Here is a 23,037-nt window from a genome sequence, read left to right as displayed (position 1 = left end):
AAACAAGAAGTCAACCTCTTCCTGCAGTGGCGGCTGCTAACACCTAAGGTTGTCGGGAAACAAAGGTGCAGCCCAAAGCGTGCTGATTTGCTTCAATGCTCAAGATCTTATCAGTGAAACAATAGCTGACCAGACACTGATTTAAAGGAGTAGTTAGATGCGAGCCAGCAGAAATTCCAGATCCCTGAGGGTATCATCAGTCCCGGAACTTTTTTATATACAATCTAAAGAAAAACATTTTTACCCACCCACCTGCATGGCCCTTGTAGGCGTCAACTTAAGTTATTCATTTTGTCAAAGATGAATTTTGTACACTTTGGGAGGATATAAACTGCTTGTTGAAGAGACAGAACCAAAACCTGTAAAGATACAGGACTTCATGTATCCTAAAGACAACTCAGCTGCCATAGTTGACTATGTAAGCTTAATATGTAAAAACCAAATCATCTGTCATCATTATGGGCGGCATGGTGGTGCAGTGGTTAGCAGTGTCACCTCACAGCCAGAGGGTCACTGGTTTGAACCCAGGATGGGGCCCTTCTGTGTGGAGGTTGTCCCCGTGTCAGCTTAAATTTACTCAGGGTACTTCCTCCCACAGTCTAAAGATGTGCAGGTCAGTTGGTGACTCTAAATTGGCCGTAGGTGTGATTGTGACATGACTGGTGGTCTGTCTCTATGTGTCAGCCCTGTGATAGTCGGGTGACCTGTCCAGGGTGTACCCCGCCTCCTGCCCAGCGTCAGATAGACTCCAGCCCGGAAATCATTATTTGGATTACAATAAATAACCACAATATTAGTATTATATACCTATCTTTCTTGCTTTGATTAGTTAATCCTCATGAAGGTCTCATTGTTGATGCCCCTATTCATATGATTATTAATTAAGCACAAATATTTTCAAACTCTGTTAAATTTGAATCATACAATACATTTATTAAATGGGGCACATGTGACAATAAAATAATCATTTCCACAGGTAAATGAAAAATGTCTGAAACATATGAATGACTTTGTATTTATTCACAGATGTCTATTTAAGTCTTTACTTCATACAGAAAATATGTATTTATTTGTATTTCACCTTTAATTTGCTCCCCCGTCGCTTTACAGTGACCGTTGCTATTTTCAGCGCTTTGCAGTTATTGAGTTCTCCTATTGGTTGTAAACTTTGCAGTGTAACATTTCAACCAATCAGAGTGAGGGTAGATGAGCCGTTTGCTTACTACGTCACATCCGATTCAAACAACGGCGCGCGGTCTGTCTTCGTTTTCCTCACTGTGTGGGTTACGCAATTTAGCTGTTAACAAAATGTAATGGCGACGTCGAGAGAAACAAACACGTCGTTGTGACTTAATGTTTCTGGTCAGAAGATACAGTTTATGATTTATGGTAAGAAGTTTTACGTGTTTACAAGTTAACGTCAGCCGTCATGCTAACGTTAAATGTTACCGTTAGCATAACATACCCTAGCAAACACACAAGCTAACGTTAGTCTGTGTTCTCTCCAGTCTAAACAGGAAGCGAATTCCATAATAACATCGGCTTATGTACGAAAATACAGATAAAGCTATCGTACTAAATTGAGTCACTTGTGACTCACTCGGTGAGATTGTTGTGTAACCTTGTGTTATTCGGACAGTGGTCCTGAGCTCCCCCGGTGACTGTTGTCATCATGTCCCAGACCAACACTTCTCTCCTGGACGAGGTGGTGCAGTGGAGTCAGGAAACCTGCCGCCAGAAGCTCAAGTCTGTCCTGCCCAAACTCACCATATCCTCTCAAACTCAGGTTTATTCTTGTGACATGATTCATAGCATCACGCAAATAATTTCTGTAAGGAGGGTCCAGTGTTATACAGGAAAGCACAAAGCGTGGGGGAAAATACAATATTTGGGATTAGGTCTATGGTTTAAAATGCATGTTATTTATTAACTTTTTAATGTGGTGGAGACAGTATGCCTGTTCTTATGATTTATACTGAACACCAAAATCATAAAGCCCTTTCAAGATGATAATATTTGGTAAATGTTAAGTATTTTCTGGGTGATGCTGGGCACAAGTTTGTGTTTTGCTGACGCTTTTATGTCATCATTTTCGTTTGCAATCTTGATATTTGGCATAATTATACATTGGAAATGAATTTAATGGGATGTTGTGCTTTTCCTTGACTGTTTGCACTCTTTGCATAATAACTCTGAGAGCTGGGATGATCATATACGTAAGTTTCTTCATTACTCCATTTGTAACTACAGACTGCTCACTTTGTATGAACTGTCTTTAAAACATAACATCCCTTGTGATCTCCAGGTATACTGAAGATCATTACAGACATGTTCCTCCCTCATATTGGTTTGTCTGAACTGGAAGATGAGTGCTTCTCCAAGATCTTACCAAAGGTAAAAAAAAAAAAAATAATAATAATGTAGGCATGATCTCTTTAGGATCTAAACAGCTCATGTGACATTGCAAGGTCAATTTTAGATTTCACTTTTTCTGAAGGTGTAGCTCAGTCCATAGGGACTTGGCTTGGGAACCAGAGGATCACATGTCCCAGCGTAGACTGGTAGCTGGAGAGGTGCCAGTTTGCCCCCTGGGCACTGCCACTGTACCCTTAGGCAAGGTGCTGAACCCTCAACTGCTTGGGGCGCCTGTCCAAGGCAGCCCCTTGCTCTGACATCTCTCCATTTAATGTGTGTATTGGTCTTGTTTGTGCATGGGCCTGTGTGTGTATGACAACAGAGAGAAAGAAATTTAAATTCCCCTCGAGGATTAATGAAGTGTATCTTCTTCTTCTTCTAGACCCTGAATCTGTAGATTAGACAGTGGGATTTCTGCAAAATTAGTCACACCTAGTCTTTGCCTTGTGAAGCATCTCTTATGACTGTATTATTTGTTGACAGAATTTTTGTGAATTACTGGTTTATTCATATCTTCCCCTAAACATGTATTGATTTGTCTGTGTGAAAATTTCTGTCCTTGTGTGTCACAAATGTCTGCAGGCGGTGACAATGTTTGACAGCATGATGAAAGAAATCTTGGACCAGGTTGGAGGGCTGTCCAGTCAAAACACTGAACTGTGTGCCTTACTAAGGAACATTCTGCAGGTACTGTTGTCTTTACTGATTTAGTTGTTACATCACAAAGCTGTGTATTTAAAAATGGTTCAGTTAGTACCTCACAACCTGATATGTATTTTCTACAAAACATCGTTCTCGTTTCATTCCTGACCTACATTTTCACAAGATCTTTCTTTCTGTTTCAGGCAATGATGCAGATAATTGATGCATTGTCCACTTGCGTGCGTCACATTGGCAAATTTGAGGAAGCCCCCGACTTAGATGCCATCCGTTCATTACCAACTTGTATCCTGAAAGTCCTGAGGGAAACCTTTCAGCACTGCAGGGTTAGTCTGTTTACTTCAGCAATGACTGTGAAATCTAAAGTGAAAGTATTTTTCACATTGTTATTTATAAAATAATCATGTTATTGTTACTAAGATGGAATTGTAAAGATTCATAAGATAACTACGCTATCATTATGCACAGAAAATGCCTAAAATGAGTGGCTGCAGTGATAAGCATATTTTCGCTGTATGAAACATGAATACATAGGGATGCAAGCAGGCCTGGAATTTCGTCATTTTAGGGGCACTTGGCCTTTGAGTGAGGCCAGGGCAGCAAGGCCATAAAATAAAACAATGATTTCCACGTCCATAATTAATTTAATTTAAGGACTAAGAATGTATAACTATCTGTGAAATGAATAAATGAAACAAACTCAAGTAATGAGTATAATAAGTAATAATGTGATTTATTTAATAGCACTAATAAACCCAATGTGTTTTGAATATAGAACAACCAGGTTTATGTATTTATAAGCAAACAATCTTAAATATTAGGCCTAAATATTTTTGAGTGTACATGATAAACTGATTCTCTGAACAAGACTCGCTTACAATTATTTTTGATGTGTTGTTAGATAGCTAACAAACAAACAAACTACAGCAGGGCTATTCAATTACTTTAAACTGGGCCGCATTTCAAAACCAGATAACGTTGATGGGCCACATTTTTAGCAGCGAGCAACTTTTTTTTGTTTTTGCATACATATACAGTACAGGCCAAAAGTTTGGACACACCTTCTCATTCAATGCGTTTTCTTTATTTTCATGACTATTTACATCGTAGATTCTCACTGAAGGCATCAAAACTATGAATGAACACATGTGGAGTTATGTACTTAACAAAAAAAGGTGAAATAACTGAAAACATGTTTTATATTCTAGTTTCTTCAAAATAGCCACCCTTTGCTCTGATTACTGCTTTGCACACTCTTGGCATTCTCTCCATGAGCTTCAAGAGGTAGTCACCTGAAATGGTTTTCCAACAGTCTTGAAGGAGTTCCCAGAGGTGTTTAGCACTTGTTGGCCCCTTTGCCTTCACTCTGCGGTCCAGCTCACCCTAAACCATCTCGATTGGTTTCAGGTCCGGTGACTGTGGAGGCCAGGTCATCTGCCGCAGCACTCCATCACTCTTCTTCTTGGTCAAATAGCCCTTACACAGCCTGGAGGTGTGTTTGGGGTCATTGTCCTGTTGAAAAATAAATGATCGTCCAACTAAACGCAAACCGGATGGGATGGCATGTCGCTGCAGGATGCTGTGGTAGCCATGCTGGTTCAGTGTGCCTTCAATTTGAATAAATCCCCAACAGTGTCACCAGCAAAACACCCCCACACCATCACACCTCCTCCTCCATGCTTCACAGTGGGAACCAGGCATGTGGAATCCATCCGTTCACCTTTTCTGCGTCTCACAAAGACACGGCGGTTGGAACCAAAGATCTCAAATTTGGACTCATCAGACCAAAGCACAGACTTCCACTGGTCTGATGTCCATTCCTTGTGTTTCTTGGCCCAAACAAATCTCTTCTGCTTGTTGCCTCTCCTTAGCAGTGGTTTCCTAGCAGCTATTTGACCATGAAGGCCTGATTTGCGCAGTCTCCTCTTAACAGTTGTTCTAGAGATGGGTCTGCTGCTAGAACTCTGTGTGGCATTCATCTGGTCTTTGATCTGAGCTGCTGTTAACTTGCGATTTCTGAGGCTGGTGACTCGGATGAACTTATCCTCAGAAGCAGAGGTGACTCTTGGTCTTCCTTTCCTGGGTCGGTCCTCATGTGTGCCAGTTTCGTTGTAGCGCTTGATGGTTTTTGCGACTCCACTTGGGGACACATTTAAAGTTTTTGCAATTTTCGGACTGACTGACCTTCATTTCTTAAAGTAATGATGGCCACTCGTTTTCTTTAGTTAGCTGATTGGTTCTTGCCATAATATGAATTTTAACAGTTGTCCAATAGGGCTGTCGGCTGTGTATTAACCTGACTTCTGCACAACACAACTGATGGTCCCAACCCCATTGATAAAGCAAGAAATTCCACTAGTTAACCCTGATAAGGCACACCTGTGAAGTGGAAACCATTTCAGGTGACTACCTCTTGAAGCTCATGGAGAGAATGCCAAGAGTGTGCAAAGCAGTAATCAGAGCAAAGGGTGGCTATTTTGAAGAAACTAGAATATAAAACATGTTTTCAGTTATTTCACCTTTTTTTGTTAAGTACATAACTCCACATGTGTTCATTCATAGTTTTGATGCCTTCAGTGAGAATCTACAATGTAAATAGTCATGAAAATAAAGAAACACATTGAATGAGAAGGTGTGTCCAAACTTTTGGCCTGTACTGTATATATTTATATATATACAGGCATGGTCCTCCTCAACATGATGCAGAAACAGACTAAAAAAGAGCTATTAATGCACAGAAGCATAATAAGTGACATTAACAGTATCTAATAACATACACTATCTCTCTACCAGCATCTCCCTCTCTCCTCTCCTCCACACACACACACACACATGCACACACCTCACCTCCTGGCGTTTTCCTTATAGGTCAGTTACACAGGATATAGTTTTCTAAAGTCCATGGCAGCAACAGTCATGTTTACAACAACAAAGTCACTATTTAAAACCCAATAATATCTCACTGGAATATAAATATTCCTCCTGACATCACAATACTGAGTGAAGAAAGTCACGTTATCTCAGCATGAAGACAAACATCAGTATCAGTCATTCATCCTGCTCTCTGTCCCTGCTCTACTGAGAACACTCACTGTCTGCAGGTCGCCTGCCTCAGGTGCATCTTCAGATAGTGTTAGCCAACATACAGACAGCTTTCATTTTAGTTTGTCTTTAACACTTTGCTGTTAGCACTGCAAGCGCGATATGCTTGTGTCGACCGCGATTGTAAATCATAATAGCGGTGAATGAGAGAATCCTATTTCAACGACAGAGCGGGTTGAAATATGGCTTTCTACATGCTGATCACATGTATTGATAAAGTATTGGCTTGGCTGGCAGAGGTTTTATTGCACTTACTTACAGTAACAAGTGTAGCTGTTGTTAACTAGAGTGATCTTGAAGTTATATTCCTCTCATCTGCACCGCGGCCTCTCTGCTGATGTCTGACTCCAGTCTTGTGTGTGTGTGTGTGTGTGAGCGTGTGTGTGAGCGTGTGCGCTGTGAGGAGGAGGTCAGCCCGAAACCGAAACCGAAACTTTAAAAAGTAATGCCAATAATGGCGGAGCTTACTGTTATTACGGTCTTGATTAAATTTGCCTTGGGTCGTTTATTACTGGGTCTCGGTACCGATCCCTGCCCGGGCGTTTGATGAAGTTTCTTGGTTGGCTGGTGATAGATTGGTGTCAAACTGCCGTTATAGCCCGTCTGAGCGGTTCATGCCAGGCTCGAGTCAAACCCACCACTGGTGATGTACGCATCGTCTCATTTGATGTTGCCCAATAAGAATCCAGAATGTCATCAAAAGACGCATTTTTTCCTCAAAAGGCGCAGGTGTCAAAGCCGTGTTGACAGGAAAGAGGCAGAGGAGAAAACTGCAAAATCACCTGGGGCAGTGCGGGCGGGGCATCAAGGCCACTGTGGCTTTAGGGCAGATATTTTTTTCAAGGGCACAAGGCCAAATTAATTCCTGCCCTGGATGCAAGGGAACAAAAAATCCATTACCCAAGGAGAGATGAAAATAGTAAGTTTAATTGTATTCTGCATTTTGTCTTCAGGAGAGTGAAGTAGTTTACTGTGGCCGATTGTCCCTGGTGGCTGATCTGCTGCAGGGACTCTTCAAGGAGGCCTACTCCCTTCAGAAGGGTCTGTTGGAGCTGCTGGACAGGATCTCCCTGGACAGCAGTGCCTCAGAGGAAGAGGTCTCTGACATCGTAACAGGTGTGTATATTTCTGTGTGTTTCTGTCTGCTTGCCACTGCCACGCCCTTTGTAATTAAGCCCTTCTGTCATTCACCACTGAGAGACATCAGCTCATTCAAAACTCTGCAGCTCGGCTACTAACCAGAACCAAGAGGAGAGAGCACATCAGGCCAGTCCTAGCTGCTCTGCACTGACTTCCTGTTACATTTAGAATTGATTTTATGGTCCTCCTCCTTGTTTACAAAGCCCTACATGGGCTGGGACCAAGCAGTGCTAACTCCCTTGTTAATTACTTTCCTCCAAGAACACTGCGATCTTCTGCTGCTGGTTTATTGGAGGTTCCCAGCAACAGCCAAAGAAGAAAGAAGGATTTAAAAGAAAGTTAAAAAACATATCTGTTCACTTTAGACTTTAACCAGCTCTGACTTCCTGTTAGAGGCCTAAAATGCTTTCTTTTTAGGCTTTTACTTTCTTTTTACACTTCACGCTGCTGCAACGCTTTAAAAACTTTACTTTATGATTTATAGTTTCACAGTTCTATGATTTTATGAATCAGTTCTGTTTTATGTTCACTGTGTCTATTTTCATGTGGAGCACTCAGTGCGTATCCTGCCCTTATTGTAAAGCACTTTGTGCTGCATTTCTTATATGAAAGGTGCTATATAGATAAAGTTTATTATTATTATTATTATTATTATTATTATCATCATTATTATTATTATTATTATTATTGTATTTGTATACCTTCAATGCAAGTAGTTTTTCATCTTCCTCAGTGATTCACAACCTGCTGGATATCTGCTCTATTATCTCCAACCTGGACATAGCGCTGCATGCTAACACATGGAAATTCCTCATCAAGTCAGTACAGCAGACACTCATGTTGACATTTATGTTTTTAATTAATTTCACATTTTTTGTCATATTAGATGAATCATTTTGTTAAAGGAGTTGGATAAATTTAATATTTAATTTGGCTACTTATGTTCAGACAGAGTTTGAAGTACCATGCGCTGGTGGAGGAACATCTACATCACGGTGACATCAGCAACAGCCTGTGTGACAACTTGTTGACCTCCTTCCACAACTGTGTGGAGCTGGCTGAACAGATTAAAAATGCTGGTCTGCAGGTAAGAAAACTGATTGTTAGTCAAATAAAGAACAAATATTATTTATACCTTTTTAGCAGCTTTTTATATTGAATTGACTATTGAATGACTATTTATTGTTCCTCTTGACTTTCTTCAAAGTTTATAAACAATTTAGATTTAAAAGTATGAACTCATTGCTCCTTAGCTGTAATTTGTGTTTACTAGAGAATCAGTGTAAGCTCAGCGTAAAAAATGTAAATGGGGTAGCCCGAATATAGTACAGTCCTATTATCAACGAGAGTCAGCACATTGGTGTATATCTGTGTTTGGATTTTGTCTTGCACTATACCCCTGTGTTCTCAGGAAAGAAAGTGACACAAGGTTTATCAGAGTAGACCTGATCTTTGGCCCCTTTTTTGTTAATGCTATGTTGTCCCTTTTTTAAAGGAGGCAACACAAAGCCCAGAATACAAGCTGTTCCAGAAAACTGCAAAGATGTGCAGATTTTTTGCCAACACTTTGGTTCATTACATAAAGGTACTGAGAAATGTGGATCTCTTTGACCCTGTCTTTACTCTATAAAAAATTGTGCCATCTCTATGTCTGTTGAATTTTTCTCTACCATAGAATACAAAGCAGCTAAACTCATATCCCAATATTCTTTATCCTTTGAACAGGAATTCAGATGTTTTCTGACAAAGTACTGTAGCTGCTTTCACAAACTCTACCTCCAAGTCGTCAGGTATGGGCAGACTACAATTTATCCTTTGAGTTGTCAGTCATTGAGTCGTGCGTAAATGTACATTTTGATGTCTTTCAGTAAGTTCCCTCCCAGCTTGTGTGCTCCGACACTGCCCTCGGCTCTGTCTGAGGAGCTGAATGCAGCAGCTCTGGTTCCCATGGATGCCCTTCTGCTACAGCTGTTGCCTTTAAGAGCCTTTGCTGAAGTTGTTCTCCAGCAGGACCTGCGTAAGTTAAAGCTTGTCCTCACTTTCCTCTTTCTCCTAGATACTCAGTACGTTTACATGCAGCTTGAGAAAATCGAATTATTGGCTTGGTCCGACTGAAACTGGACTTTTAAATGCATGTAAACAGATTAGTCCGACTAAAATTGGACTATCCGTAGCTCGACAAACACACCTAGATAATTCGATTGAAAATGAACTATTGCTGGATGTATTCGCTTAGTGGAGTCGGACTCTGCGTTCTGCGCATGCACCACTTTTTCTTTCGCGGGCTTTCACCGGAAGAAGAAGGAGATGACGTAGCAGCAGTTCAGTATACAGCAGTGCAGTAACCCCCAGAAAAACAGACAAACAAATACCATGGCGACCAAGAAGCAGAAGACGCACTTCTGGATGGACGAGGAAACTACATTCATGCTCCACCATCTTCATTTGTCGTTAGCTTCCTCTTCGCATCAACAGGAACTAGTTCAATGCGCACTATATTTAAAAGGACACAGCGCCGCCTTTCGAGGCGGAGTCAGACGTACTTGGTCAGAAATTCGATTTTCTCTTCTGCATGTATACTCAAACAAGACGAGAAGTCCGACTTGACTGATTAGCAGAGCTATGAGCTTAGGTCGACTACTGCGTGCATGTAAACGTACTGACTATTGCAAGGTTGATAAATGCTTTTCTGTTTTCCTTTTTAGTAGAGACATGTTGGATACACTTTTAATGCTGACAGTGTAATCTATAATTCATGTTGTCATGTCTTTCCCATTGTTAGCATACTAGTCACTTAAAACTCATCAACGCTGGTACTGTATATTGAAGTATTGCATCAATCCCACTTCTCCTGTCCGACGCAGTGAGTGAAATCAGCATATGCGCCGATACCAGTCCATCACTTATATAATGTATAGTATGCAGTTGGACACAGGAGTCTCATGTATTAGCATATGCAATGTAAAGGAACCCTCAGGACATGTGGTTGCTGACTCGCTAATCCTGTACTTCCTCGGACAACTAGTATATTTAGGACTTTTTGCATCTTTGGGAAATGTTGACCTAATGCGTTTACTCAAAAGACTGTTGGCATCATGTTTCTAGTTGCTGACTGACATTTGTTCCACAAAAAATACAACATAAAATCCTGGAATGACCCTTGTCTTGTTTGTGTGCAGGGTTAAGTCCTGAATATGAGCTTCCTCAGTGTCTTCTGCTGATGAGCGTCCTGGGACAGCTGACCTCCCAACCAGAGGAGGTGCTGCAACTTTGGTACACAAGCAGCCAGTTTTCGGAGGACACACCCAGGTAATAAATAAATAAAAAGCACATTAGACTTTAAGGACTTAAAGAGTTAAATATTGACATGCATGAAATAGACTTTGAAGTATCACTCAGCACTCCTGGAAGAGATTATACCATTCAGTTGTGTATTTAAGCTAATTTGTTGACAAATGTATGTCTAAAATGCTCATGTTTTTTCCCCATCCCTTCTGTTTCCAGACTTCCTCTCTACCAGGCCTTGTTCACTAGTTTCAGGCAATGCTGTACCGAGCGTCGGACGCCAGTGCTGTTGCCAGGGGTGATGATGAAGGGTCAGGCACAGGTCCAGGTCACTCTACACAACCACATCTGCGTGCAGCTCTGTGCCAGTGTGGCTGCGCTTCCCGCAGTGTACTTCCCTGTGCTGGTGAGGTCTACACACATGACTACATACATTGTATCATAAGCAACATTTGTGGAAGTCATTTGACACTGTTGTGTTAATGACGTTTATTGACAAACATGTATAGACAGAGGGGCTTATAAGTTTGTTTCATTATGTATGTTTTGATTCAGGCAACATGTCTGCCCCTCCAAAAAAATAAGTATTTTACAGTAGAGATAAGGAATGTAGATTTAGTTTGAAATAACAGAATCAGTATAAGGGAGTGATCGAGAAAATAAACTATCCTTAAACTGAAAACAAAAGTTGTTTTTTATGTCACGACATCTTCTGTCCTGACAGTTTGTTTTAGTAGTAGAAAGTAGAAAGCAACACGCACACTGCTTGCTTTTGGATCTCTGTTGTGCAGAGAATAAATTTCCTCAAAGATCCCAGCCAAAGAAAAAAGGAAATTCAAAGTCAAAACAGTTTTTTCGCGGCCATTGTGTCTTATTATCAAACCTCAGGAGAAAACTCTGTGCATTTTTCATAGTAGTAGTGGTAGTGGTAGTAGTTGTAGTAATAGTAGTGGTGGTAGTAGTAGATACGACCCAGCTACTCTAATTTTTTTCCAGTACATGTGTTGTTGGCAGAACCTGCAGAAATTTAATTGGCCAGAGGATTGGCAAGCTTTCTTGCAGATAATCAAGAATGTTTGATGTGATATGAACAGGATTTCTTGCGGTTGTGGTGCTTGGCAACAGTTGGGGTGGACTTTCTCACAGCAGGGATATGATAGGTTGCCAGGATTTGTCTTCATCCATTTTGTCCTGAGTCTCACTTAGACCTGACCTGACCTTAAACCCATCTGTAAATGGATGCTTGCCATGAGTTTGACTTTATCACTTTGGGTTACTTTACTAATATAAAAGGTGTTTTAAGTACAGCCCTACTGATATGTTGGAAGGTATTGTTGGCCAATATTGATAATCCTTTAATCGGCCCACCGTGGGGAAATTTGCAAAGGGCTGAAAACAGAAAAATTCTTTTAAAAATGGAAGCTTTGGGATTCCTAAGAATAATAATTTCGAGTGTTACAGGTTTCTGTATTTCCAACTTCATTCTCTTCCTCCGTGTCTGCCCAAATCAACTTACAAGGCAGCTGGATTTGCAAGAATCACAAAATCTTGCAAGAGTCCAGCCTTGATTCACTATATAACCTGCTCCAAATAGTCTCTGCTTTAGGAACAGTATTGCCAAATCTGTACTGGTATCATTGCACAATATCTTCTGTCATATTACCCAACCGTAATTAGCATTCATAGGCTGCATTTTATCATTATTTGATGGGCTTGACCTTAAGTATGTTATGGTATGTTTGTTTTTATTTACTATTAGGGTAAATGTTAATAAAAAAAAAGTTGAACCATGAAATAATCCACCAAATTCTAAACTAGTTTTAGAGATGTGTGTCTAGCACATTTGTTATGTGGTCATATTAAAAATAAATTCTGTCCATTATTTGATTTTGTTATTTTTAGCTCTCAAATGTTGAAGTAAACGTCTTTATCAAAAATTAAGTATTATTTAAACTTTTTGAGTCATTTGTTTAATTTGCACATCTATTCACATTGTTTTCTAGCTGTGCTGTGTGTTAGTAAAAGGATTTCCTGTCATTCAACGCAAGTTATTCTTTCACTTTCGTTTTTACTATTTGTGTTGAAGTTTGTGATACCTTATTTTTTTCTGTGTCCTGCATTGTCTTTCATTCACACCCTCCTGCTGTCTTTGTGAATTCCCCTCTCCTTTCTCTTTCCCAGGAGCGTTGTTTGGTCGATGCTGTGCTGCAGGCTGATACTCAGACCGCTCTACTGGCAACAGATGTGTGGTGCTTTACAGCACGGTGAGAGTGTTCACGTGTATCAGTAGCAATAAATGAAAAGTGTCCACTGGGTAGCTGTATTTTGATCGGGGCATACTCTTGGGCACACTGTGTCATGCTACAGTATATAACAAACCCTACATTTCACCTTTAGACTTGTTACAGCAACTGTTTCACCCAAGTCTTGTAAGCATTTTTAACATGTTTTTTTCTGCACTGTATTAAATCTGGTGCTGATTTCATCTTCTCTGCTGACAGGTATGGGACGGCAGAACTTTGTCTACATCATGTCCTCCTCGTTGCTCAACTGGTAGGTAGAGACCAGGAAAACGCACAATACAGTCGTGATGCATGTCATCAGTATCGGCCAATATTGGCTTTAAAATGAACTGTCAGAATCTGCCAGCATGCTCTTTCTTAAGTTGCACATTAATAAATATTACATACATTGAAAACCATTGTATTTCATGTCTCCATCTGCTGGTTGGCCATCACGATAAGAGTGTGCATGCATATTAAGATGTTAATTCCACTACAGGAGAGACTTCATAATCACTAAAATTTGGTGGGGAAAAAAGTGGCTATATCGATATCGGTATCAGTCAAATGAGCTGTTACGTGTCGGCATATCAGATAGCGACAAAAAAAACAATATCGCGCTTTTCAGACAAGAATTATAAAGATGCTCTGGAGACCTTTATATTGTTGACCTGCTATATTTTCCAGACAGTCTACAGGCTCCCTAGAATCTTGGCTCTCACCATCTTGACACCACAAGGTCACGGATGTTTTTCCATGTCTGCGACCTCTTCCTCAACACTTTCTGAAATAACTCTAAATCCCCTTAATCTCTCTGTAGGGTTATGGATTAGCATGGAGTCTTTCCTGTTTTCTGTGGCACCCTAGCAGAGGTGACAATTGGTGTTGTTGGACCTCGGGGACACTTTTTCATAACCATACGTCATTACGTCATCAGATTAAGCTGGATCCCGCTCGTTTCCATACACGTCCCCCTCCTTCAGTTCTTGACCTTTCCTCTGCCCTGATGCCCTGGTGATTTTGACTCCTCCTGAGCCTTCACACTGACACTCACGCCGTTCCTCACCTCCTCTCTGCTTCTCCCGTTTCACCCCCAGGTGAAAGCCTGCACCACTGAGTGTTACCAGTTGGTCCACCTGGGCCTGCTGCTCAGACGCATGGTTTTCCTCATGACGCCAAACCACCAGGTCAGTAATGCTGGGAACTGAAATTAGATTTTTATGAACTCACAAATTAATTTAGAGTGTCAAGTCACATCTATTTGTTTGTTAATTATTGTTAATAATCATTATCAGTTTTGCAATTGAAATTCACTGCAAAACAGAGTACACACTGTTAATACCACCATATTGACAGTACAGTAAATGTATGTGAACATGGAAAGGCCAAATAAGATAAAAGATGGAGAACATTGGAAGAGTGACTTAAACAATGGAAAATATATAAACTTTGTATTCCAAGTTTTTGACTAACATCTAATAGTTATTAAGTTAGGGCTGTCTTTCTCAGTTGACCAATAGTTGTCATTTAGGGCCATTAGTTGACTGCATGTTTACAATATTAATTTAATTATTAAATTATATTTTGGGCGGGGCAACACAGTGGTTTGAGTTCAAGGCCTGAGAAAGAATAGTATCAGTAACATTGTTAAAGGACAACTTCGGTATTTTTCAACCTGGGCTCTATTTCCCCATGTGTATGTGTGTGTTTGATTCATAGGTACAACTTGTTCTGAAATTGGTTCAGTATTGAGGGAGGCGGATGCAGCCGGGAGCCGCAAAACGAGCTAAAACGGTAACGGGGGCAAATGCGTCCCGTATAAGTTTGCACATTAAAAGTGCTTTTTTTTTTCGCCACTGACCGGTTCAGATCGCCATTTTTATCTCTGTAATTAGCATACTAGCCTTTCCCTTACCTCTGGGCTGTGTGATGTCACAAGCTTTGTTCCACTGTGTCTGTAGCTCTCTCTACTCATGGGACAGCTGTTTTCTTGAGGAAGAGGTGTTTCGGGATTGGATGTCTTCTCTTCTTCGGCTGGCAGTAGTCTTCTTGGGAGAAGTGAGCACTGCAGACCCGATGGTCTGCAAGGCGCAGTGTCTGGAGAGGAGTGTTAGCATCCATTTGTAGCACAACTAGCCACAACTTCAGCATCTCGCCATCTGACAAAGGCAGCCTGTGAAAGCTGTACGGGGTGTTGCACGACATCCTGTTCTTGCGTTCGGGAAAAGGGCCCGTTTATTTGAGTGCTTCAAAAGCTCCGGTAACACTTCAGGGGGTAGCACGTAAAAGACTCTGTCCTCTGACTGTGACTCTTCTAGTGTAACACACACACTTCATACACACATATCACTTACAGTACCCAGCGGGGCAGCCCTCCCCCTTTCTGCTCCAACACTGACTGACAGCTGACTCCACTCATACCACACTCACCACTGCCCTGGGGTCACTGCTATTTACAGAGATAACACTGGCAATTTGAACCGGTCAGTGGCGAAAAAAAGCACTTTTAATGCGCAAACTTATATGGGACGCATTTGCCCCCGTTACCATTTTAGCTTTTTTCGCGGCTCCCGGCTGAACCAATTTTAGAATGAGTTGTACCCATGAATCATACGCACACATACACATGGGGAAATAGAGCCCAGGTTGAAAAATACTGAAGTTGTCCTTTAACACTGTGCTACATTACAGAGAAATACAAAACCGTACTAATGAACCTTCATAACATAACATACATAAAGTGCAGGTGAGAAAAAGTGCATATTCTGAATATCACTCTGTTTGCCATAAAAGTTGGCTGTCCTTTAATACAGAGAGACTCATAATTGACTTGTGAAAGCATCAGTGTGGGGTACATCGTTTCTTTAACCTTTCATTTCACAAGTTCCAAAATTAAAGCGGTTTAAAAAGTTGCTTTGTCCTGTTGTGGCCTTAAACATTTAGAGGCAGAGTATTCATCACACAATTTTAAAATAGGACATTATATTTGATATAAATACAGAGATTTTTTATATTTCATATACATGTAGGTAACATGAGGAATCAACAAAGTAGATAGCCGGATTGACATCTACTGACAGCAAGGCCAGATCATACGATTGATCATTTTTATGCTCATCAAACCATTTAGTGACCCCTCACGCCCTGCACACCATTACCTGCATTGTGTAGTTTCCCCACGTTTACTCAGGTTTACTCCTCTAAAAGCCTAGTGTGAAGGATTTAGTGGCATCTAGCGGTGAGGTTGCAGAACTGCGACTTCTCCTGTGTGCCAAGTGTGTAGGAGAACTATGGTGGCCAAAGTGAAAATGCGAATGGCCCTATCTAGAGCCAGTGTTTTAGTTTGTCTCTTCTTGGCTACTGTAGAGCAACATGGTAGACTCCATGGAAGAGGATCCACTTTGAATGTAGATGTAGACAGCTCATTCTAAGGTAGCAAAAACATAAGGAATTCTTATTTTCAGGTTATTATAGACTTATAAAAACATAGTTTCCTTGAAAACCACCGGTCTAGAGTGCAGTTCAGCCCAGGTTTTGGGTGACGCTTGTTGATTGTCTCTGTATATTTAAAAAAGAAAAAAAAAACAAAATCACATTGACATTTGCAAGATCCTAACATTGATATCATTGTTTTGTTTTTCCAGATGGAGCTGGTGGCACGTTTCCCCCCCTCTGATGTGGAAAACCTTGCAGTGTGGCGACATGTTCTCCTCAGAGCTCTGTCACATGATGCCCGTCATGGTGTAGAGACAGAAATTATCAGCCTTACTCAGAAAGCTCTGACCGACTGGCAGAATGGAGGGTACAAACTGGGTCAAGTGGACAAAGTGGTGAGGACAATCTTAGATATGGGGTGTAGCGTGGGTGTAATCTTAAAGAAATACTTCACCCACAAAATGACCATTTGTATATCAGCTGCTCACCTTGTGTTACCTTGAATTCGTGAAGAAAACTGTTCTCGGTAAACAAAGAATCATAAAACTGAGAAAATTCTTTATGAATTGAAGTCATAGGGGTCTGCAGTTAACAGCAAAACTGTATCAAATCATCTGTTTTGATGTAATTTATCAAGAATTGTTTTTGGGATCTTCATTCACTGGAGGCACGCAAGAAAAGTTTCCTCCTACACTGAATTAAAGAAACCATTAGTTGAGTAATTATTTCTACCTTCACCCATTATGAATGAGTGGTGGGTTAACGTCTGCTTTGTGTTTAAGTTAAGACACGGTAAGCAATCCCAAAATTTCCAAGTGATGAAGTGGAAAAGATCTCATAATTACTTATATAACTGGAATTGTGAGATCAGCGCAAACAGTGTTAATGTGCATTTACCCTCCATTTTACCCTGAAGACAACAAGGAAAATGTAGTGACTGTTTATGGAGATAAAAGGGACAATACAAACATCAGAGCAAGGCCGACGCATAATTTCTGCCCTTGTGCACTCGAGAGAGAGTGGGTCAAAGACAAATAAACACAAGTGATATCAAGAGTAAGACAAGCCTGTTCTCATGGTTGAAACAGATGGCACAGATAAGATTATTAATGACCTTGCTCCTTTGTTGGCCTGTGAAATCTCAGTGCTGACAGCCAAAACTTTCTCATGTAGTAGTATTGCAGGTGAGAAAACTCTCATCCTTTTGATGTTACATGGATGTTTTTTGCCCTGAAACATAAGTTTATTGTTTTTATTCTTTCTTTTTTTCATATTGTGTATTTCTCCTTACCTTTTTATGATTTATCAATCTGCAAGCCTAGATAGCGTCTGAAAGAATACAGTCTATCTGATACTTAACGCAGAATGAAAAACATTTTGTCGAAAGCATTACAGCTCAGATGTAATGAGAACATGGCCTTTGCAGTGTCTAGAGATGATTTAGATCAGAAAACGTCATGTGCAGCTGGTTATCTGATCATTTGTTACTTGTGTTGCTTTTAGAAAATGACACTTTCAAGTATGTCCTTGAGTTGTATTTATTTTTGATACATCACTGACGTCCTTTCTTCCAGCTTCATTAATTGCTATAAACAATCTTGTGTGTCAGGGTGTTGCAGTGTATTTTACAGTCACGTTGTTCAGCTGCTATCAGTAAAATTCTTGCCAGAATGATTAAATGCGGCAAAGGAAACAATGCAAGGAAGCAGGGTGGGGAAAATTGGAATGGAAAATAGGCACAAGTGTTGGATTTTACAAAGTCCCTGCTGTTTCCAGAACAGGGTGCTGTTATCCCTCCTAGCGGTGGTTCGGGTGCAATCATCTCCTGAGGAGCAGTGCACGTTGTCTGCAATGAGGATAGTCACACAGCTCTGGTTACGAATGAGTGCAGACCAGGTGAGACCGAAATACACACACATACCCACACACACAGAGGTGTGGATTAAATGCATGGCTGTTATACCTATCACCTGTCATCCTCCAGGTGCAGACCCACCCTGTGCTCCAGTGTACCCTGCAGCTGCTCTTGTCAATATCAGCCATTTTAGTGAAAAACATCGAGCCTCAAGTCATTTGTCAGGTAAGCTGTCAGTTCACACTAAACATCTGTTTAATGGAGAAAACTTCTGCTGACATTTGTTTGTGTTTGTCCCAGGCTTTGTTGTGCTTGGAAACTGTTGTGTCTCAGAAGTGTGCAGATCAGCTGCTGCTGGCTGCTCTGGAGTTCCTCTCCTCTCTCGGGAAGGTCTTTGTCCCACCTGACAGCCAGGTAACGAGACCACACTAAATGCAAATGCAAATAAGGATATTGCCGTTTAGGTCAATGCACTTCATAAGGTGGAAAAATGGGTAGAAAAGGGCATTTTGAAATTTTGATTTATTTATTTATTTATTTTTTCCCCCAAATAACACCACAGGGTTCGTACAAGGTGCTTCAGCAGGTGCTTGAAATACTTGAATGTAGCACTCAAATATTTTAGTTTTTTTTTTTTTTTTTTTTTAACCTAAACCTTGAAAAAAATACACTACAGGATAGTAAACACCAGTAAATTGTTGCTGCCATTGTTGGATGATTCGCTTGCCATCAAAACACTGGAGCAGCATCAGTGATTTTTCTGCTTCTTGACAGTCAAATAGATGGTTGTGGAAGAAACACTAATATCCTTTAGAATAAAAATGCATTGGAGCCACAGCATTCTCTGAACCCATCTGCTGTATTCGGCGTCTGACTTCCAGCAGACGGCGATACAGCCTCTGGAGGCAGACCCCCGATTTTTTGGCATTCCGGTTTGATTTGGGCGGAGGAGGCGAATTTCCGTCTCTGACTTCCGTTTATATATAAGTAAATATGCTGAAACATTGTGATGGATTCAGAGTTTGCAGTGATGCCAATTATGTTCCGCCTCGTTAGTTCACCGCACGGACCATTTAACCTGGCAATAACTGCAGCCGGCTCAAACGTGATGAAGCGGACTACAAACAGCCTACAACTGGAAACCAGGGCTCTTCCACTCTTCTTCCGGAGGCAAGATCTCCGGGGTTTGCCTACAGACTCTACATTCACGGAATGTAGAGTCTGTATATAGAGACTAGAGCCACAGTAACATTCTTTGTATTAGTTTTGATTCATGTTTAATTAGTTGTGACTACATGTAAATAGATGTAGTTTTTTGTTCGTACACCAGGTGGCGCAATAGAACTGGAAAACTTGGGTAATATAGGTAAGGTGCAGGTGATGAGCAGCAGGTGTGTGATGGGGGGGGCGTGAACAGTTTTTTGACCGTAAAGTGTGGCAGCAGTTTGTAGTGTGTTGTAACTGAAATTGATGGATGGAAACTTTTACCTTTGATGGACACTGAATGGTGATGGACTCTGAAACTGTTAAGTGGAAACTTACCTGAGATGAGGTATGGACATACAATGTTTTACCTGTGTGAAGGTTAGCATGTGTTAAAATAAATGGCTCAACACACTCAAAGAAACCTGACAAGTTAGACATTGGTTTATTGTTATTGCCCAGAACACACGTCCCAACAAGTTCTCCCAGTTTGCCTTAAATGTAATGTTTTATTTGAATGACTCTACAGGGGACTAACAGGGTAGTAAATGCCAGTAAATTATCGGTACCAGGATGTTTCGCTCACCTTCAAAACACACACACACCAGAGCAGCGTCAGTGATTTTTGTTTTTCAGCCTTTTAACAGTCAAATAGATGGTTGTACAGGAAGCACTAATATCCTTTAAAATAAAAAGGAGTGGTTAAAAAAGTACTTAAGAGTCTTTGAATTTGACTTGCCCCTGTTAGTACAAACCCTGATACCAATTATTTACTGTTTACCAATTTAGTTACTGATAATACTTTTGTATTGTCAAGTATGCAGTTTAAAATATCTCTTTAGGTTCTTGCATCTGAAGATGTGCATTTGCTATATTTTTGACATCATATAGACTGAAAGAATCTCATATATGCAAAAATATCCCTAAATGAAACTGTAGATAAAAAATATAAATGTGTTTAATTCTGAAATCCTGCAATATTAATATGATCTTATATTTTCTCCTTTACACCAACTTTTATTGTCACAGAATCAAATTCTGCCGAGGCTGAGCAGCCTGTTTGGAGTCCTGCTGGCTGACAGATCCTGGCTGCTGCATCAGCACGCCCTGGAGGCCTTCTCTCAGTTTGCAGAGGTACAGCAGGAACTCAGTAGCTGCTACTAATGTTTCAGATGTCATCCTTCATCCTGTTTATACCTTGTTATAAACTTAATGTGTCATGTTGGTACTTAAGATTACAAACCATGAAGAGGTCATTTCCCAGAGTCTGACTATAGAAGAGACCAAGACCAAAGTGGTGAACTATCTCAGCAAGGTAAGGAGATGACAACATATTGCGATGAAGATTAACCTTAAATAAAACACATAAGTGCAAACAGGTCTATGTTTTGTTTCAGACTGTTAACGGACAGGAAGATGTGGAGTCACGGCTACAGAGGCTCAAGCTGGAGACGGCAGCTATTGAGCAACACAATGAGAGGCTGGAGAACAACAAAGAAAATTCTTTGAACAAACTGGCTGCTGAAGCTGTTGCAAATTCAGAGGTTAGTGTTGTCACCAAGTTAAATAAGACTCCATTCACAGGCTTCCTGAATATGCATGACCATGCACGGCGTTTCTTCATATTTAAACTGTCCAAGTCACTGAGTGGCAGCTGGCTAGTGCAACACTACCTCCTCCTGTACATGCACAGTAGGTGGTAGCAGTATAATATGGACCAAGCTATTATCAATGATTATTTTTATATCATTTATTTTGATATCTGACTGGAAATACTTGAAATGAGAGATGGATATGTATGTATGTATGATGTGTATGTCTATAGAAAGAATCTTAGTAAAATAATTACATAATGTCCTGTCCTCAAAATTTCATTTGTACAAGCAAAATTTTTGCCTCATTTGAGGCAAAAATCAATTTTGAAGGACATACTATACTATGACATTTTTTCAGGATTTTTGGCAACATACTATACTATGATATTTTTTCATGATTTTGGACGACATACTGTACTCGGACATTTTAACGTTGTTTCGGACATCATACTATACTATGACATTTTTTCATGATTTTGAACGATATACGATACTATGACATTTTTTCAGGATTTTTGGCAATATACTATACTCTAACCTTTTATCATTATTTTGGAAGACATACTACAGACATTTTTTTGTGATTTTGGACAACATAACTATACTATGACGTTTTAATGTTGATTTGGATGACATGCTATACTATGACTTTTTTCCATGATTTTTGGCGACATACTACTATGATGTTTTTTATGATTTTGGACGACATACTATTATCTGACTTTTTTCAGGATTTTTTAGACATACTACACTGATGTTTTTTCATGATTTCACATGACATACTTATTTTTATATTATTTATTTTTATATCTGACCGGAAATACTGGAAAAGAGAGATGGATATGTGAATGGAGTCCTCACTTTTCAGTGAGGGTGCAATTTGCACTGACCTTTTGATTAAAGCCCCACTTCTGGTGGTTTTCACTGCCCAGACATAAATATGTAGTTTTTATAAATGTATAATTTTTTGAGATATGTTTCTTATAGCTTAAAGCAAGTTAGATTTAAGACATTTAGACTTTTAAAAGTTAGACCTTTTAATACCAAGTTTTAGATTAATGGATTCAGTGCCTTTTAAGACTTTTTATTGATCTGAGGGAACCCTGTAATATTTGATACATTTCTAGTAACTGTGTCCAAATTTTCCCTAGCAATAACACAAGCATGGTAAAGTAGTTCATTTATTTTGCAAAAAAAGAATCTCAATAAAATCTTTACATATTGTCCTGCTCAGCAGGTCAAAATTTCATTTGTACAGGCAAGATTTCTACCTCTTTTGATGTAAAATTTAATCGTGTTGCGAGTGAGAATTTCATTCACGGAAAGACGTATAATTTCCCTGTAACTATTCCTCCCTCTCAGCCCTGTCCAAAGAGAGCTCGGCAGGAGACCAGTGCAGAGGAGGAGTACAGCCGCTACATCCAGACAGCTGAGAGTGCTTTAAAAGCCCTTCAGGCTCTCACTGAAGGTAAAGCCAACACAACTGCACCACCTCCACAGTGGCTGGAATCCAGACTACAGGAGCTCCAGACCCTCATAAGCCACATCAGTACAGCCAGACACACAACATAGCCGCTTTCTAGGCCCAGATTCATTTACTCCATGTACAGAAAAACTATTCAACCACAGTCTGGGCCTGTGGACGTCTGTGTACCCTTCGCTACTGCCAAACAGTCTCTCTTCAGTTTTTATACCTGTCTGTGGTCAGTTTTGATTGATGTTATTGTTTATTAAACTTGTTTGAATACACAGCATTTTTCTTTTCTTTTTTTAATTTAATACTACCTTAGTTATCAAAATTGTGCTATAACAAATTCCTGTAGAGTGCTCATAATAGCTAGAGGATTTTTCTGTTGGCCTGTTTTATGAGAGTCCAAGTTAAAGACTTAAACACTTCATCCACAAAATGACCATTTGCTTCCCTAAGACATGCATCCTTGCTAAAAGATCTTAGTATTGGCGTCTGACTTTGAATAGAGCATGGATGTTTTGAGTAGTTGTACTGGTTTTAACACGGTCCCCAATAAATCAGTGTTTACCATCTTCTGTGGAGGCAAAATCTAAC

The 23,037-nt window shown here is 40.2% G+C and overlaps 1 protein-coding gene across 1 annotated transcript; it reads left to right on the top strand.

The window, feature by feature from the left end:
- The first annotated feature begins 1,249 nt into the window (after nt 1-1,249).
- lg10h1orf112 (linkage group 10 C1orf112 homolog) lies at nt 1,250-22,993 on the top strand. The gene is made up of 25 exons (XM_049587766.1): nt 1,250-1,389; nt 1,640-1,768; nt 2,177-2,216; nt 2,306-2,394; nt 2,998-3,102; nt 3,261-3,401; nt 7,131-7,293; nt 8,051-8,135; nt 8,266-8,404; nt 8,813-8,902; nt 9,043-9,107; nt 9,186-9,334; nt 10,497-10,626; nt 10,822-11,008; nt 12,784-12,866; nt 13,104-13,155; nt 13,982-14,071; nt 16,529-16,714; nt 18,096-18,215; nt 18,304-18,399; nt 18,475-18,588; nt 20,407-20,511; nt 20,612-20,692; nt 20,775-20,921; nt 22,335-22,993. The coding sequence occupies exons 2-25, from the start codon at nt 1,673-1,675 to the stop codon at nt 22,542-22,544; spliced, it is 2,763 nt and encodes a 920-aa protein (XP_049443723.1). The 5' UTR covers nt 1,250-1,389; nt 1,640-1,672; the 3' UTR covers nt 22,545-22,993.
- The last annotated feature ends 44 nt before the right edge of the window (nt 22,994-23,037 follow it).

The sequence above is a fragment of the Epinephelus fuscoguttatus genome, linkage group LG10 (genome assembly GCF_011397635.1).
Source record: "Epinephelus fuscoguttatus linkage group LG10, E.fuscoguttatus.final_Chr_v1".
Lineage (NCBI taxonomy): Eukaryota > Metazoa > Chordata > Actinopteri > Perciformes > Serranidae > Epinephelus > Epinephelus fuscoguttatus.
The sequence above is the reverse complement of the archived record's forward strand: the minus strand, read 5'-3'. Positions and strand labels throughout refer to the sequence as shown.